The following is a 17,199-nucleotide window of genomic DNA, read 5'->3' as shown; positions in this document are numbered from 1 at the left end:
TTTGATTGAAGGACATCCTCGTGGATGCTATGACCTATTGCGTATGAATGTTGGATGTTTCTTGCAATTTGCAGATGAGATGAAAACAAGAGGTCTATTAACTGATTCAAGAATGGTTAGAGTTGAAGAACAACTGGCTATATTTTTATTTACGTTAGCTCATAATGAAAGGAATAGAGTTGTGCAAAATCGTTTTCAACATTCAGGAGAAACAATTAGTCGTTATTTTAACAAGTGCTTGAAAGCTTGTCTCCGATTAGGAAAATACTATGTGAAACAGGCAGGAAAAGATATCTCGCATGAAATATCCTCTAATCCATTTTTTTATCCTTGATTCAAGGTTAGTTTTTAGCATTACATTTACTTTTACTAGTTAAAATTTTATAATTGTTTTGTGTCATATTTTAAAATTTATTGTAAGCTTTTTGAAGGATTGCGTTGGAGCTATAGATGGAACTCATATTCCTGCACTAATACCCATGGAAGAACAACCGAGATATAGAAATCGTAAAGGAGTTCTTTCTCAAAATGTCCTTGCTGTTGTAGATTTTGATATGAAATTTCAATACGTGCTTAGTGGTTGGGAAGGCTCTGCTTCGGATTCTAGAGTGTTAAAAAATGCTGTTTGGGAAAGATCACAAAATAGATTGAAAATTCCGAATGGTAATTTACTAATAATTCAATAGTGATATTATTTATTTTTCTAAAGAGTTCAAGCTGATACTTGTAATTTTGTAGGAAAATATTACATTGTTGATGCAGGCTATGCAAATACAAAGGGCTTTCTAGCACCTTATCGTGGTGCACGATATCATTTGAGAGAAAGGAGCCAAACACAAGCACCACAAAATGCTCGTGAGCTCTATAGCTCCAAACAGGACATGGGTAATTACAGTGTAATTACACTGTGGCAACCAAACAGGCCAATGTAATTACTAGACAGTGTAATTACTAGGCTGGTAATTACTACCCTAGTAATTACACCAATTTCAATTACCAGGTGGCTTTCCAAACAGACCCTAAATAATAAAAGAACATTATTGTAGACAATTGTCCAAACGTTTTTACTTATTAAAAATCTTTACAAAAAGATATCAATGTTAAAATCAATCCTTACCATTTATAATAAGAAAAAACTCTTTATTTTTATTTTTTCAGTTACAACATAATAATTTCACATTATTTAATTATAGAATTTAAAAGGTTTCTGTACCATTAAATGAGAAAACAACTATATAAAATTATAAACAAAATATATTCACCATCTTAATGCATGATCACTACTACTATCTTGCATTTTTGTATTATTGTTGGATCAAAATAACTCTTCATTGATCACCTTTCAAGATACCAAACACCATTTACGTGATATAACAAAAGGCATCATCGGGCTACTGCTAAGCATTTAAAATTTGACTCACATCCGAGAGTAAAGCAAGAAGAAGAAAATATGCAAGAATTGAAACTTTTGAAGAAGTTTTAGTCTGAATCTACGACTAATTCGATAGGTATAATTTTCAACTCAAACCCTTGTATGAATATTGTTATTTTTCTTCTTTTGTCCTCTTCTTCTTTTTTCATTGGAATACTTAGATTTTGTATGACAAAAAAGTGACAATATTTCAAGAAAAAATTGATATTGAGGGATTTTGCTTAAAATTAAGAGAAGACAAAAAGGAAATATATAAAGTACTACGGGAGAGAAAGAAAAATGAAATAAATAAAAAGGGATAAGAAAAAATAAAGATATCAAGAAAAAGAAGAAAAAGAAAAGGCTCCATATATATAATATTGTCAAATTAAAATTTAATATACAAAGAAGATACATTTATATTGTTCCATATATAAGTCTTATTTTGTTCCATATATGAGTCTTACATTGTTCCATATATATAATATTGTCAAACTAAAATTTAAATTCAAAGAATGATTCATTTATTTTGTTCCATATATAAGTCTCAGTGTGTTCCATATATATAATATTACCAAATTAAATTTTGATATTTAAAGAATGATCCATTTATTTTATTCCAGATATAAGTCTTAGTATGTTCCATATATATTCTTCCTAAATTTATAGAGAATAATAATAAATTATTTAAATGACAAGGAATATTATTTAAAACAAAAAAAGGGTATTTTAATTTGAATTCATTATAAGTAGAATAAGAAAGGAAATGACTTCTAAGTGGTCATACAAATTCAATTCATAGTCATGGGCAGAATTAGAAGAACACTTCTCTAATATACGTGGATTGGTTCTTACAAAAGAATAAAACATTTATTAATTTAATTAGTTAGTACATAAAGAGGAGAAATAAAAAAAAAGTATCAAAGGAATGGAGAAAAAAGAAAAACTATGTTGGAGTATATATATACTGTAACAAAATAAAATAACAATAAAATTAATAACAATAATAATAATATTATTATAATAATAACAATAATAATATAATAAAATAATTTAAAAAATATATTGTAACAAAATTTTGTAATGCTTTTATTTATAAGACAATATATGAATATCTAATGTATTATATATATATATATATATATATATATATATATATATATATATAATTTAGAAGTTATGATCATCAAAAGTCATGAGAATTATGAAATAAAGATAATTTAATTTTTATATTGAAGTATATAAATAAATGAAGGAGTAGTAATTGACACAATCATTTTTGTATAAAAATAATAAGAAATAAAGTAGAATATGAAAGAAAATGACTTCTATTTTGAGAGAAAACTTTGAAAATAAAAGTTATAAATAAGAAAGGCGCATAATTAACGTGTTAGGAAAAAGAAAGAAAAAACTAAAATGAAAAAGAAACTAGATTGTATCATTTATTTCTTTTTTTAGTTTATTTCATGTTTTATGATATAAAACTCAAATAAAAGAAACCTAGGGTTAGATGCATATAAATATACTAGATAATTGTGGCCGTGCTCCGCACGGGTGCGTAATGTCATCATTTGCAAATGAAGACATCCAAGTGAACTATAGAAATGGAGATGAATTTGTTGAACTATGAAGTCTACGTAGAGGTAATTTTAGAGTTCATTTCTATTGAGTAACAGAGCATTCCTTGTGTTCTTGGATTACAAGATAATCACCATGAGGCCTCCTGTAGGGATACAATTACTTCTGTCAGTGCATTTAAATCCTGCGTAATTTGAATAAAATATCATTAATTCAGACAGTTGTGAAGCATAAATGAAGGCAAATAGATTAAAAACCCATTAAATTCAGTGACATATATAAAGCTCAAACTAAGAAGCGTAAGAAATTAGACCAAGCTAAACTCAATCAGCAGTTTCATTTCGTGGTGGGTGTTAGTTCTGCCTTTATCAAGTTGTATATTTTGGTCATTTTTGTTTTAACTTTTGTTGGTTTCCTTCTTTTGGGTGGTAAAAAAAATTGTTTGCGAGGCTAATAATTGTTATCAAAGAGTTGTTGGGTTTAGGATCTTTTTTCCCTTCCTATGTGGATAAATACAAGTCTTATTAGGACTAGCCCACTTTACCCCATAACCCAAAATATTATGTGGCATATATAAGGCTTATTTGGTCTTATTTTCAGAAACACAAGAGAGAGAAAAATCAAGAGAGTTTCGTTTTAGAGATTGAGAGAAAAAGAGAAAAAAATCCCGTTTTTGCTTCTGGAAATTTTCTGCTCAGGCAATCCGCTTCAGACAGAGTTTTCCGCTTCGTTAACCGTTGGATCGTGCTCAAATTTGAACTGGGAGTTCTCAGCATCTGGTTCTTGCAATTCAATGGTGGAGATCAGATTTAGAGGTCTTTAGCTTCTGATTTTGGGGCGTGAACAGTAGCGTGTTTTGGATGAAATCTCTTCTTTAATTCTCTCTAGTTTTGGTGCAATCTTGATTTGTTGTTGCTCGTTGTTTGGCACTTGTTTTGTGGCCAATTTTGGAGAACAATTTTGTAACTCTTGGTGTTTATAGTGGAGCTTTTGGTCCTGTGGTTTTTTACTCTTCACATCGAAGGGTTTTCCACGTAAATCGTTGTGTCTTGTGTGATTGGGTTATTCTTATCTTGTTGCTTTAGTTTGATTGATATACTTGTTGTCCATTCTTCATATTGATTGATTTGGTTTGTCTTCTCTTGGTTCAAATTGAAAGGGAAAGTTTAGATTTGGGTATTATTCCGCTGCTATCATGTTTGACATTCTTGTTAGTGTCTTGTCTTTCCCAACAAAGTGGTATCAAAGCATTGGTTGTTGTTCATTATTGATTTGAATTATGGAGGCAAATATGAGCAAGATGGTTTGTTTGAATGGTAGTAACTATCATATTTGGAGAGGCAAGATGAAAGATCTTCTATTTGTCAAGAAAATGCATTTACATGTCTTTACCTCTAATAAACCCCGATCCATGACGGATAAGGAATGAGAATTTGAGCACTTGCAGGTTTGTGGCTATATTAGACAATGGGTTGAAGATAATGTTCGAAATCACATTGTGAATGAGACACATGCTAGAAGTTTGTGGGACAAGCTCGAGACGCTATATGCTTCGAAGACTAGCAACAATAAGTTGTTTCTATTGAAACAATTGATGAATATCAGGTATAAAGAGGGCACTCCTATTTCTGATCATATTAATGATTTTCAGGGTGTTCTTGACCAGCTATCTGGAATGAATGTAAAATTCGATGAAGAAATACAGGGACTATGGCTTCTTAATACTCTGCCAGACTCTTTTGAAACTCTTCGAGTTTCTTTGCCTAATTCTGCTCCCAGTGGTGTTGTGACCATGGAATATGCTAAGATGGTGTCTTGAATGAAGAGATGAAAAGAAGATCTCAAGGCTCAACTTCTTCTACTTCACACTCTGATGTTTTGGTTACTGAAGATAGGGGGAGAAACAAGTTCGGAGGTCAGAGTGACAGAGATAAAAGTAGAGGTAAGTCAAAGTCTAAATACAAGAATGTTACATGTGACTATTGCCACAAGAATGGGCATATCAAGAAATTTTGTTTTAAGTACAAGAGAGATATGAGACAACAAAAGAAAGAAGGTGACAATGAAAATCGTGTTGTTGTTGTTGCTAATGATGATCTTCTTGTTTCTTGTGATGAAAATGCCGTTAATCTTGTTCGTGATGAGTCTAGCTGGTTTGTGGATTCTTGTGCTACTTCTCATGTCACGCCCAAGAAGGCATTATTTTCTTCTTATACTTCAGGTAATTTTGGGATGTTGAAAATGGGTAATAATCATGAGGTTGCAGTTCTTGGTATTGGGACAATTTGTTTGGAAAGTAACAATGGTTCCAAACTAGTTCTCAATAATGTCAAACATGCTCCAGATGTTCGCTTGAATTTGATTTCTGTGGGATATCTTATGATAAGGGTTATGTTAATACCCTTGAAGCTTGCCAGTGGAAGCTTACTAAAGGTTCGATGATTATAGCCTGTGGTGATAAGTTGTCTAACTTGTATGTTTTTCAGGGCTCCACTTTTAGAGGCTTAATAAATTTGGTGGAGAATGATATTTCATCATTGTTATGACATAGAAGACTGAGTCATATGAGTGAGAAGGGGATGAACAATTTGGCTAAGAAGAATTTGCTTTCTGGAGTGAAACAAGCAAAGTTGAACAAGTGTGTTCATTGCTTAGCAAGTAAACAGAAGAGAGTTTCTTTTCAGAGTCATCCGCCTTCAAGAAAGCTTGATTTGCTGGAGTTGGTACATTCTGATTTGTGTGGTCCTTTTAAGGTAAGGTCTCATGGTGGTGCACTTTATTTTGTGACTTTTATTGATGATTATTCACGCAAACTCTGGGTATTCTCTTTGAAGTCCAAGGATCAGGTACTTGAAGTGTTCAAGAGTTTTCAAGCCTTGGTTGAGAGACAAACATGGAAGAAATTGAAATGCATTCGTTCTGATAATAGTGGTGAGTATATTGGCCCCTTTGATAGATATTGCAGAGAGCAGTGTATTCGGCATCAGAAAACTCCTCCAAAGACTCCTCAACTAAATGGATTGGCGGAGAGGATGAATAGAACTCTTGTTGAGAGAGTTAGATGTATGCTTTCAGATGCTAAGCTGCCAGATTCCTTTTGGGCAGAAACACGTAATACTGCTGCATATGTTATCAATTTATCTCCTACTGTTGCTTTGCATGGTGATGTCCCTGACAGAGTTTGGTCTGGTAAGAATGTTTCTTATGATCATCTTAAAGTTTTTGGGTGTAAAGCCTTTGTGTGTTCCTAAGAATGAAAGGTCAAAGTTAGATGTTAAAACTAGGCAATGTATCTTTGTTGGTTATGGTCAAGATGAATTTGGCTATCGTTTCTTTGATCCAATTGAGAAGAAACTTGTTAGAAGTCGTGATGTTGTGTTCTTTGAAGACCAAACAATTGAAGATCTTGACAAAGTTGAGAAAGTTGATTCTCAGAGTAGTGACAGCCTAGTTGATGTTGATCCAGTCCCTTTGACTATTCCACCAGGTGAAAATCTTCATGAAAATCAAGTTAATATTGAAGATGGTGATCATCTTCAGAATGACCAGTATGCTGCTGATGCTCCAGTGTAAGACGATGTGGTTGGTCTGCAACCAACTATTATTGATGCTCCAGAGAGTTCTCTCAGAAGATCTACTAGAGAGAAAATACCTTCATCTCGTTATTCTTCCAATGAGTATGTACTCTTGACTAATGGGGGAGAACCAGAGAGTCTTGATGAGGCCATGGAAAGTGAAGAAAAAGAAAAGTGGTTTGATGCTATAGAGGACGAAATGAAGTCTCTACATGTAATCATGCCTTCGATTTGGTTATGTTACCTAAAGATCGAAAAGCTTTGAAAAACAGGTGGGTTTTCTGGGTGAAACATGAAGATGGTAACCCAGTTCCACGGTACAAGGCTAGATTAGTTGTGAAGGGTTTTAGCCAGAAAAAAGGGATTGATTTTGATGAGATATTCTCTCCAGTTATGAAGATGTCATCCATTCGTGTGGTTCTAGGCTTGGTTGCAAGTCTGGACTTAGAGGTTGAACAGATGGATGTTAAAACTGCTTTTCTCCATGGTGACTTGGATGAAGAAATTTATATGGAGCAGCCGGAAGGCTTTGAAGTCAAGGGAAAAGAGAAGTATGTTTGCAAAGTGAAGAAGAGCTTGTATGGTTTAAAACAAGCTCCCAGGCAATGGTACAGGAAGTTTGGTTCTTTTATGAGCTAGCAGGGCTTCAAGAAGACTTCTTCAGACCATTGTGTTTTTGTGCAAAAATTCTCTGATGGTGACTTTATTATCGTTTTGCTTTATGTTGATGACATGCTTGTTGTTGGTCATAATGCTTGCAGGATTAAAGAGTTGAAGCAAAAGTTGAATAAGTTTTTTGCTATGAAAGACTTGGGACCAGCAAGACAGATTCTTGGCATGCAGATTGTCCATGATAGAGATGTCAAGAAGTTGTGGTTGTCACAAGAGAAGTATATTCAGAAAGTACTTCGTAGATTTAACATGGACAAAGCTAAGGTTGTCAATACACCTTTAGCTATGCACTTCAAATTGAGTACTAGACATTGTCCTTCCAGTGATGGTGAGAAGGAAGATATGAAGAAAGTTCTTTATGCTTCAGCTGTTGGTAATTTGATGTATGCAATGGTGTGTACAAGACCAGATATTGCTCATGCTGTTAGTATTGTTAGTCGTTTTCTTTCTAATCCGGGAAGAGAGCATTGGAATGCTGTTAAATGGATTATGAGATATCTTTGTGACACTTCTAGTTTGAGTCTGTGTTTTCGTACAGGGAAGCCTATTCTTTGTGGTTACACTGATTCAGACATGGCTGGTGATGTTGATACTCGTAAGTCTACTTCAAGCTACTTGATTACTTTTGCAGGGGGAGTTGTGTCTTGGCACTCTAGGTTGCAAAAATGTGTTGTTTTATCTACTACAGAGGCTGAGCTTATTGCTGCTGTTGAAGCTTGCAAAGAGTTGATCTGGATGAAGAGATTTTTGGGGGAACTTGGTTGTGCTCAAGAGAGGTATGTGCTTTATTGAGACAGTCAAAGTGCTATTCATCTTGGCAAGAATTCTACATTTCATGGTCGGTCTAAACACATTGATGTGAGGTATCATTGGATTCGAGATGTGTTGGATTCTAAGTTGCTTGAACTTGAAAAGATCCATACCAATGATAATGGTTCCGACGTGATGACTAAAGCTTTGCCAAGAGGGAAGTTTGAGGATTGTTGCATGATCGCCGGGATGACGGTCTCCTCCACATAGTTGTGAGGGGGAGAATTGTTGGGTTTAGGATCTTTTTTCCCTTCCTATGTGGATAAATAAAAGTCTTATTAGGACTAACCCACTTTACCCCATAACCCAAAATATTATGTGGCATATATAAGGCTTATTTGGTCTTATTTTCAGAAACACAAGAGAGAAAAATCAAGAGAGTTTCGTTTTAGAGATTGAGAGAAAGAGAAAAAATTCCGTTTTTGCTTCTTAAAATTTTCTGCTCAGGCAGTCCGCTTCAGACAGAGTTTTCCGCTTCGTTAACCGTTGGATCGTGCTCAAATTTGAACTGGGAGTTCTCAGCATTTGGTTCTTGCAATTCAACGGTGGAGATTGGATTTGGAGGTCTGTAGCTTCTGATTTTGGGGCGTGAACAGTAGCGCGTTTTTGGATGAAATCTCTTCTTTAATTCTCTAGTTTTGGTGCAATCTTGATTTGTTGTTGCTCGTTGTTTGGCACTTGTTTTGTGGCCAATTTTGGAGAACAATTTTGTAACTCTTGGTGTTTATAGTGGAGCTTTTGGTCCTGTGGTTTTTTACTCTTCACATCGAAGGGTTTTCCACGTAAATCGTTGTGTCTTGTGTGATTGGGTTATTCTTATCTTGTTGCTTTAGTTTGATTGATATACTTGCTGTCCATTCTTCATATTGCTTGATTTGGTTTGTCTTCTCTTGGTTCAAATTGAAAGGGAAAGTTTAGATTTGGGTATTATTCCGCTGCTATCCTATCTGACATTCTTGTTAGTGTCTTGTCTTTCCCAAGAAGAGTGAGGGGTGCCCCAACGTAACCTCACTGAAGAAAACACATGGAGTGAGATCATCTTGTACATGAGATGGAATTTGTGTTCCACAAAGCACGTGTATCCGAATAGTCATCTCTTTGTAAATGTAAGAAGTCATTGATTGCAATGTATATAAGAAGTCATTTAATTTGACGTCGAAGATTAGAACTTACAAGAGAGCAAACAGAGATCCAACTGATTGCGTTTCAGCTAGGTTAGTTAAGGCTCTTATCTCTTTGAAGTTTGTATTTTTGTTTTTGAGTGATCTGTTTAATTGTTGTATTTTGGATAAAAAAGAGTACCATTTTATCCAATCCAAACCACAACTGTATGTATGTCAAGCATGCACATGCAGCTAGATATATACTATATGTAAGCATATATACATGTGTGAATGAGAAATAACTATTTACTTGAATGCATAAAATCAATTGTAAGATTATAAAACCAACCAAATTCAGATTGCAGAAATTAGAGAACATCAAACCCGAAAGTTTTACTCTAAAAAACGAAAACATTGGAATGGCTAAAAAAACAGGAGCAATCGAAAAGTCACCTATTCAAATGGAAACCCAAAAAGAGATAAATAAAAAGAACAACAAAAGAGGAGGAAGAAGAAGAACTCACTGGGAATGTTAAAGAGGAGCCTAGAGAACTCTTATACAGAGGATGAGATGGAGTTGATATGGAATTAGCGACGCGTGGCTCTGTCTTATGTGTACGTGGAAACCAAAAATAGCCACAGCTGGAGAAATGACAGAGATAACCTTCTTCGTAGTAGTAGTAGTAGTGTGATTAAGAAGGTATAATGACGGAATTACCTTTGTCATTCAAAAGTCCACTGTGAAAAAAAGTATATTTTTTGCAGATTTTCATAGGAAAAAAATCTGCAAGTAAATTTCTAAGGAACACCCAAAACTCACAAGGAAAATTCAGAAGAAAAAAAAAAGATAACACAAAATCTAAAGAAATCAGAATTAATTATAAAGAAGAAACTGAACTAAACAGAAGAACTCACCTGGGTGACCAAAAGAGCAGCGGAAAGAACCGGAAGAAGATTCAAGGAAAGAGAGAAATTTGCAACGTGGGTCTGCAATAGCACTTGGAAAGGATGACAAAATAATTGTTTTTTGTTTTTTTTTTAAAACAAAAAATTTGGGCGTTAGAAGTTGCCCTCTTTTTTCATTTATTTACGGAAGTAGCCTTAGACGACCACGTGTAGGCTATTTATTGATTTCGTCGGACTGAGGCACCACCATATTTCTCCAACTGGATAGAACACTTCCACAAGTTTATTTTCCCCAGAGGCCAGAACTCAATAGAATCAACAAGAAAAAATCGAACAATATCATGTTATGTTGATGATATGGATTCACAATTGAAGTGGAGTAATGGTCCTATGGATTACAAAAGACATGACTCCTTTGTCCTCGCATTGGAGCCTAAATAATTTGATTCGTGCTGCGTAGGGCCCCATTTGAGAGGGAAGTGCTCCCTACCAAGGATTTCTCCCGAGATCTCTAGTTAAGGGGCAGCAGACTCATCCACTGCACCACATTCTTTAGTGGTCAAAAGCCCAGGACTCCATTGTTCACTTATGGTAGACTTCTTTAGATCTCACATGTTTCCTCTGTTTTTCTTTGTGATTAGTTTAGACCAGTTTGTACTTGATGATTTCTTAGTCATTCATGCTCGGACAAGTCGATCTCTGTAAGCTACAGTAGGAAAAAACTAAAAGCAGATTTGTTGAGGTAAGTACATGAAAAGATCTTCCAATAGTCTACTTAAGAGCATCCATTTGATGTTGAATTTAGTTTTCCGTCAGAAGAAACAACAACTGCATCAGTAATAATCAAGGAACTAACTCATACCTTGATAATCCATCGACCTTGTAACCGGTTGAGGCAACATCATGTTATCAAGACACCAGTTTCCTGTTTGTTCATATGTTGTTGGAAGAAAACAATAAATAAGCTCCATCAAGCAACATGATCATTACTTTCAATAGTAGTACTCTGCATTACACATATTTTCTGAAGCAAGAGCGAGAGTGTCGTCTATGCTTCTCTTTTTCTTGCAGCCTTCCAAAAAAATGCGCCATATTAGAGCATTTGGAGGGAAAGGCATCCCAGTGATTAACTGCTCGGCTTCTGTCAAATAGCCATACCTAGCCAACAAGTCCACTGCAATAAGATAGTGATCCATATCTGGTTCTACCCCATATTTTCCTTTCATCTGCCCAAAAAATTCCATCCCCTCTTTCACTAATCCAACGTGCCTACATGCTGAAAGCACGGCTAGGAAAGCAACCTTATCAGGTTTAATCCCGGTCATATCCATCTCCTTGAATTTCTCCAATGCCTCTAATGCATAACCGTGCAGTCCAAGGGCTGAAACAATGGATGTCCATGTGATCACATTTTTAGGCGTCATTTCATTGAAAATATTGATTGAACTTGCAAGACTCCCGCATTTGCCATACATGTCAATCATGATATTGCAGACAAATGTGTCACAACGCTTAAAATCAGTCTTTGTAATGAGGCCATGAAGTGAGCTACCTAGACCAAGGTTACAAAGCTTGGTGCACACACTAAACAGGCTAACATATGTGTATCTATCAGGAGATACTCTAGCCATCCGCATGTGTCCAAGAAGTTCAAAAACTTCTTCGTAATCACCATTTCTAGAACAAGCTGCAATCAAAATATTCCAAGATATAGTATCTGGATTTTCAAGGTCAGAAAACAACTCTTGAGTCTTGTCGAATTGTCCATTTCTGTTATAAATATTTGCGATCATATTGGATGCAACAACAGGAAGTGGCATGTCATTGGTAGTGACAAACCTTAGGGCATAATCAACTGAACTAGTTTTTGCATATGAAGAAATGAGACTGCTAGAGACATAATCATTATCAATGTAACCCATTTTTATGGACAAAGAATGGAGCTGAAGTACCTCTAATAGTCCTGACGATTTCACAGCAATAGAAAAGGAAAACTCAGTTGGAAGACAACCCGAGTGAATCATTTGTTGAAGCAGCGAAATAGCATAAGAAGAACCTTTACTCGAGTAACCCAGCATCAACGTATTCCAAGAAACCACATTCTTCTCCGATATTTCATCAAAGCAAACACGGGCATCATCCAATCTATCACATTTAACATAAAAGTCAAGTAAAGCACTACCGACATATACATCAGATTCAAACTTTTTCTGGATTACTTTCGCATGGATGGACTCCCCAAGCAATCGAAACTGCTGGCTAGTGCAGCAACTTAGGGCACTCACATAACTCGTATCATTAGGCAATAAGCCACTTACACATATTTTCCTAAAAACAACCAATGCCCTATCTGCTCTTTCAATCTTTGCCATTGCACCAACCATTGTATTCCACGACACAACATCCTTAACAGGAACATCTTCAAACATTTTCTCTGTCTTATGTATGTCAGAGCATTTCGCATACATGTTAATCAATGAATTATTCACTGAAACAGAAAAATCCAGTCCATTTTTCACTACCAACCCATGTACTAGTTCCCCTAATATAAAATCAAGTTCCCCAACAAAACCGACCAATATGCCCACGAAAGTGCTCTCGGAAGGAGCCATTCCACTCCTTAATAACCTCCTTAACACCATCATTGACTCCTCAACACATTCATACTGTCCAAACAAGGATATCATACAATTCAAAGTCACCAAATTCCTTTTAGGCATTTCGTCGAAAACCTGCATAGCTTCATCTAACCATCCTTTCCTTCCAAGTAAACCCAATAATGCAGTCCCTGTTACAGCATCAACGAAAAACAGCCCCAATTTTTCAGCCAACGCTTGCAACTGAAATCCTTGAATAACATCCAAACACTCACAACCCAAAACCCCACCAAAACTAAACTGAGTCGGCACATATCCACAACCCCTCATCTCAGAAAACAACTTCCAAGCTTCTAATAAACTTCCATTCCGACTATAACCACTAATCATTGTATTGTATGACGCAACATTTCTTTTGGACATATTATCAAACACCTTGCGTGCAATGCGGATATCATCGAATACAGAGTACTTCAACATGATAGTGTTATTCGCCAAAAAGGGTTGAGTTAGGTGTTGCCCCATTGTGATTGTGAGTGCGTGAAGAGCCTTAGTTGCGTCGACAGATTGAATCCAATTTGGTTCTTGAAGTAACTGAATGAGCCTTTGGTGCTTGATTTTATCTCCATGATTAGAGAAATATTTAGGGAATATTGAAATTCTTGACAGTGTAGTGTTCCTCATGCAGCACCAGCCAAAGAGTACTGGAAAGTACTATTAAGCTTGTGTGCATTTAGGAACTACAATTTTATGCACTTGATTCGAGGAAGGATCGGATTACAAGAGTTTACTGTACACCTATGTTTATGGGTTTTATATTCGAGAAAAAAGAACCATATGGATTTAAATCAAACACAAGATTGTAGTCAGGCTAAAGTTATTTAAAACATCAAACATTCTTTAGAGGATCATATCATATATATAACATACAGAGGTGAATCTAAAGATTTTTAGAATATGAATACATCACAAAAAAAAATACATTAAGGGGTCGTTTGGTAGAGTGTATAAGAACAATGCAAAATAAGGTATATTAGTAATGTTTGCATTAGTAATGCTTGCATTAGTTATGATGCATTATTTCTTATACACTATTTGGTTTAATGTATTAGAAATAACAAATCTGACATAATTTCTATTAAAAAAATGTATGTTTACAAAAATACCCTTCACACTTTATTTCTTTGTACACTTCCTTTACAACAAGGTTCTTTGCTAAAACATTATTTACTCCTATTCTTTTATTTTTTTCAAATATAAAATTAAATAGTTGTTACAATATTGAAATAAAATTTTCTACTATATTAGAAGAGTCAGTCCCTATTGGTATCAACATGTGTGTTTTTTGTCAAATTTCAATTTAGAAAGGATACTGTCGTCATTTCTATTAACTATTCAATTCTCAATATTGTGCCATCTGTTTTTTATTGCCACCACATTATAACAGGTGGCTTTCATGCATTTCTTTTTCCATTCCTCTTTTCTTCTTTTTGTATTTTAATCAATTCCTATCTGAAAAAATTATTGTTATAATAAGCAAAAGGTAAAAGAAGGAAAAGAGAGTCTTGTCCATCTGCTTGCACTTGAATTTTTTTCATGTCTATAATGTTCTTTGAAGAATTATCTACTATGAATTGTTTCAAGAATTTGCAATGTTGTTATAAAATATTGTGTCTAAAATTTGTTATTTGAATTGTAAGTAAGTATGGAATTAAGGGGGACATTCTTTTTTTTTTACAAGGGTAGGAAGTTTGAATTGGAGTAACAAAAATCTAATATTTAAGTTTCTTATTCTTCCGCATTCAGCTTATTACAATCCTCTGTTATTGGAGTTTTGTTTTAGTTATTGAAGAATCAACTTGCAACTTCAAATTGTTTCAATTGATATATGGACTTTTGATTCTAGAACATTGTTTCAAGGGAAATGCAAATTGAAGTGGTAGAAGTGATTATTTGTTCATTTAATTGAGCAGAGATCAATGTAAACATAAATATGCAATCGTGATGTTTTAGCCTTCCAATGGATCACTCTCTTATCACTGATCAATTCTAGATTATTCCATCCCCATGCAATATAGAATTCACCTCTTCTATCACACACATTCATCAACTCATATATAAATTAACAATAAAAAACAGAGACCAGACAGAGAAATATAAGACAGATTAAACAACTATCATAACAGCTATATAATTGCATTTCAGAATCTCAAAATTAAATGGCTACACGAGAATTTGAAGAGTTGTAATGACAACTATATAATTACATCTGCACTTAGCATTGACACAAGAGTTGAGATATTTTGATAAAACTTAGTTACACAAAAAGATTTAACATGCTCATGCGCACATTAATAATCAGAGGTGTAAAAAACTGCCACTGTTGTCACACTTTGAAGTGATTTCAAGCAAAAATTACTAAACTAGTGTAGCCACTTATATCATAAGTTCACCGTACTTCAAAGTTTATCATGGACAGCCATCCACATCATTGTCCGACGATCATGTTCACCCATACGTAAAAATAATTTCATCTTTTTGTCGTCTTTACAGAGAATCATTGCAGCTTTTATACGTTGCTCAGTGGTGTACAACTCAAATGCAGGAGATTCAAGGATAGAATAAACTTGACCACGAACATCAGATCGATCACGATCCCCCATCTTTTCAATCAAGGAACCAATTCTTTTGTCTTGACTTTCAGTAAAGTTTTTCATAACTTCCATCATACCCTTAAGAAATGTCTCACTATCATCCTCTACTATTTTTTTCCTTTTCTTGCTTTTCTCTTTCTCGTTAACATTAGAAGATGATCTTTTAGAATACCCACATTGTTTATGACCTTTTCGGGATCCATCATGTTCATTTTCAGAACCAGCAACATTTTCTCCTTCATTAAATATGCTAGGTCAGTGACATTTTCAGCTCCAGTAAATGAACTAGGTTCGGTGAAATCTTCAGCTATAGCAAATTCATCTTGTCCAGTGGCATTTTCAGCTTCTTCAGTACTAATTTTAGAGTTATGGTAAGCATTTTCTTCTTCTTCATCATCATCATCAAGATCAACATCAATAAGAAATCCCAAACTCATGTCATTAGAATGTTGTGGAGCTTGACTCTTTTGAATTTCTTCAGTAGCATCTAGCGGCCCTTCAGCGAACTCTCCTGTTGCTCTATCTTTACCAAAGATTTCTTCCCAATCCTTAAACAGTGGCCATTTCTTAGTATTCATTTTCTTGGCTAGTGGATCAATCTAGAAAATTAAAAAATAAAATAGAACAATATGATATTAATTAATTGTAAAAGGATGCTACTGTATATGTGATGATAACAATTTACTTGATCACTAGTTTAAAGGCACGTCAACTATGAATAATTAAAGTAACTAACAAGGAAAGTACCATATGAAATAACAAAAACATATGAATTACCTTTATAAAGTCAATCCAATGTTTTGGATCGTCAACTATTATAGTTCCATCACTATATTGAAATCCCAAACCACTTCGAGTCTTCAACAAAGCTATACTTCCATAGCATCTTTTCCAATATCTCATTTTATTTCTGATGTGTGGTTCACCTTTCAACCCACTTCTAGGATGATATTTGTGTATATAACGCTCTAACTCCATCAAGTGCCCTGGTCTAAAGGTTCCATTATCACCTCTCCAACCATTAGCACACAACTCTTTAAGCCCATCTAAAAGAGTTTGTTCTTCTTCTGGAATCCATGTCCTTCGTGTTGAAGGTGTTGTGTTGCTTGATTTTTTTGATTTCTTATTTGATGATGTTTGACTATTCATTTCTCCTGTAAGAACTTGTGCGGCAGATTATCAAAAAAATCAGAAAGAACCAAATATCATAAGATTCACTATAAACTAAAACATACAACAAAAGAGATGTGAAGAGTACATAAGGGTGTGCAATTAAGGTCACAAAAATCAGAAGTTTCTGGCAATTAAACTATTTATACTAGGCCAGTTCTAAAGAGCAAATGAAGTCCAAAAAGGTTCTATAGCTAATAAGTAGCAATATAGTTCAAAATGTAGCAATATGTCAATTGTTAAATCTTGCATTCCACATTGATTGAGCCAACTCATCCCTCCAAGTGGTCCACTCCTCCGACGATTCAATAACATCAATATTCTCATGTTGATACTCCATTTGTTCCTCTATATCAATGTCTAAGGGATCCACTTCCATCTCTCTACGAATGAAATTATGAATCAAGCAACAAGCACTAATGATCCTGTTATGAATCTTAACCGAGTACCATGAAGAACTTCTAAGAATTCCCTAACGTCCTTTCAACAAACCAAATGCCCTTTCAATTACATTACGAGCTCTAGCATGCCTCATGTTGAAAAGCTCTTCTTTACATCGAGGCGATGGATTATCGTCGTGCCAATCCTTTAACCAATATCTATAACCTCGATAAGGTGAAAGAAATCCTTTTCCATTCATATATCCTCCATCACACAAATAATAGTTACCTATAATATAAACATATAATTTAGTTACTAGTACCATTCTTTCTATAATGTAAC

At 34.6% G+C, this 17,199-nt stretch overlaps 2 protein-coding genes across 2 annotated transcripts; both read right to left on the bottom strand.

Moving 5' to 3' along the window:
• Positions 1 to 11,047: 11,047 nt before the first annotated feature.
• On the bottom strand, positions 11,048 to 13,336 carry LOC125817671 (pentatricopeptide repeat-containing protein At3g58590). Its single transcript, XM_049497229.1, has one exon. It carries the CDS (start codon positions 13,334 to 13,336, stop codon positions 11,048 to 11,050), a length of 2,289 nt encoding a protein of 762 aa, XP_049353186.1.
• A 1,775-nt stretch (positions 13,337 to 15,111) lies between these two features.
• Positions 15,112 to 16,855, bottom strand: LOC125817670 (uncharacterized). The gene is made up of 4 exons (XM_049497228.1): positions 16,734 to 16,855; positions 16,084 to 16,318; positions 15,593 to 15,905; positions 15,112 to 15,539 (listed from the first exon to the last, which is right to left on the bottom strand). The coding sequence occupies exons 1-4, from the start codon at positions 16,853 to 16,855 to the stop codon at positions 15,112 to 15,114; spliced, it is 1,098 nt and encodes a 365-aa protein (XP_049353185.1).
• Positions 16,856 to 17,199: the final 344 nt, after the last annotated feature.

This window comes from Solanum verrucosum, unplaced genomic scaffold, assembly GCF_900185275.1.
Source record: "Solanum verrucosum unplaced genomic scaffold, falcon-dt-bn FXZP01000280.1, whole genome shotgun sequence".
In the NCBI taxonomy this organism is placed as follows: domain Eukaryota; kingdom Viridiplantae; phylum Streptophyta; class Magnoliopsida; order Solanales; family Solanaceae; genus Solanum; species Solanum verrucosum.
The sequence above is the reverse complement of the archived record's forward strand: the minus strand, read 5'-3'. Positions and strand labels throughout refer to the sequence as shown.

What these genes read in the sequence shown, in the direction of transcription:
- LOC125817671 (XM_049497229.1), bottom strand. Translation starts at nt 13,336, where the DNA reads ATGAGGAACACTACACTGTCAAGAATTTCAATATTCCCTAAATATTTC.
- LOC125817670 (XM_049497228.1), bottom strand. Translation starts at nt 16,855, where the DNA reads ATGGAAGTGGATCCCTTAGACATTGATATAGAGGAACAAATGGAGTAT. An exon ending in ATTGGATTGACTTTATAAAG is followed by an intron (nt 15,906 to 16,083) that starts GTAATTCATATG and finishes TTAATTTTCTAG; the next exon opens with ATTGATCCACTAGCCAAGAA. An exon ending in TGAAGATTTCACCGAACCTA is followed by an intron (nt 15,540 to 15,592) that starts GTTCATTTACTG and finishes TTAATGAAGGAG; the next exon opens with AAAATGTTGCTGGTTCTGAA.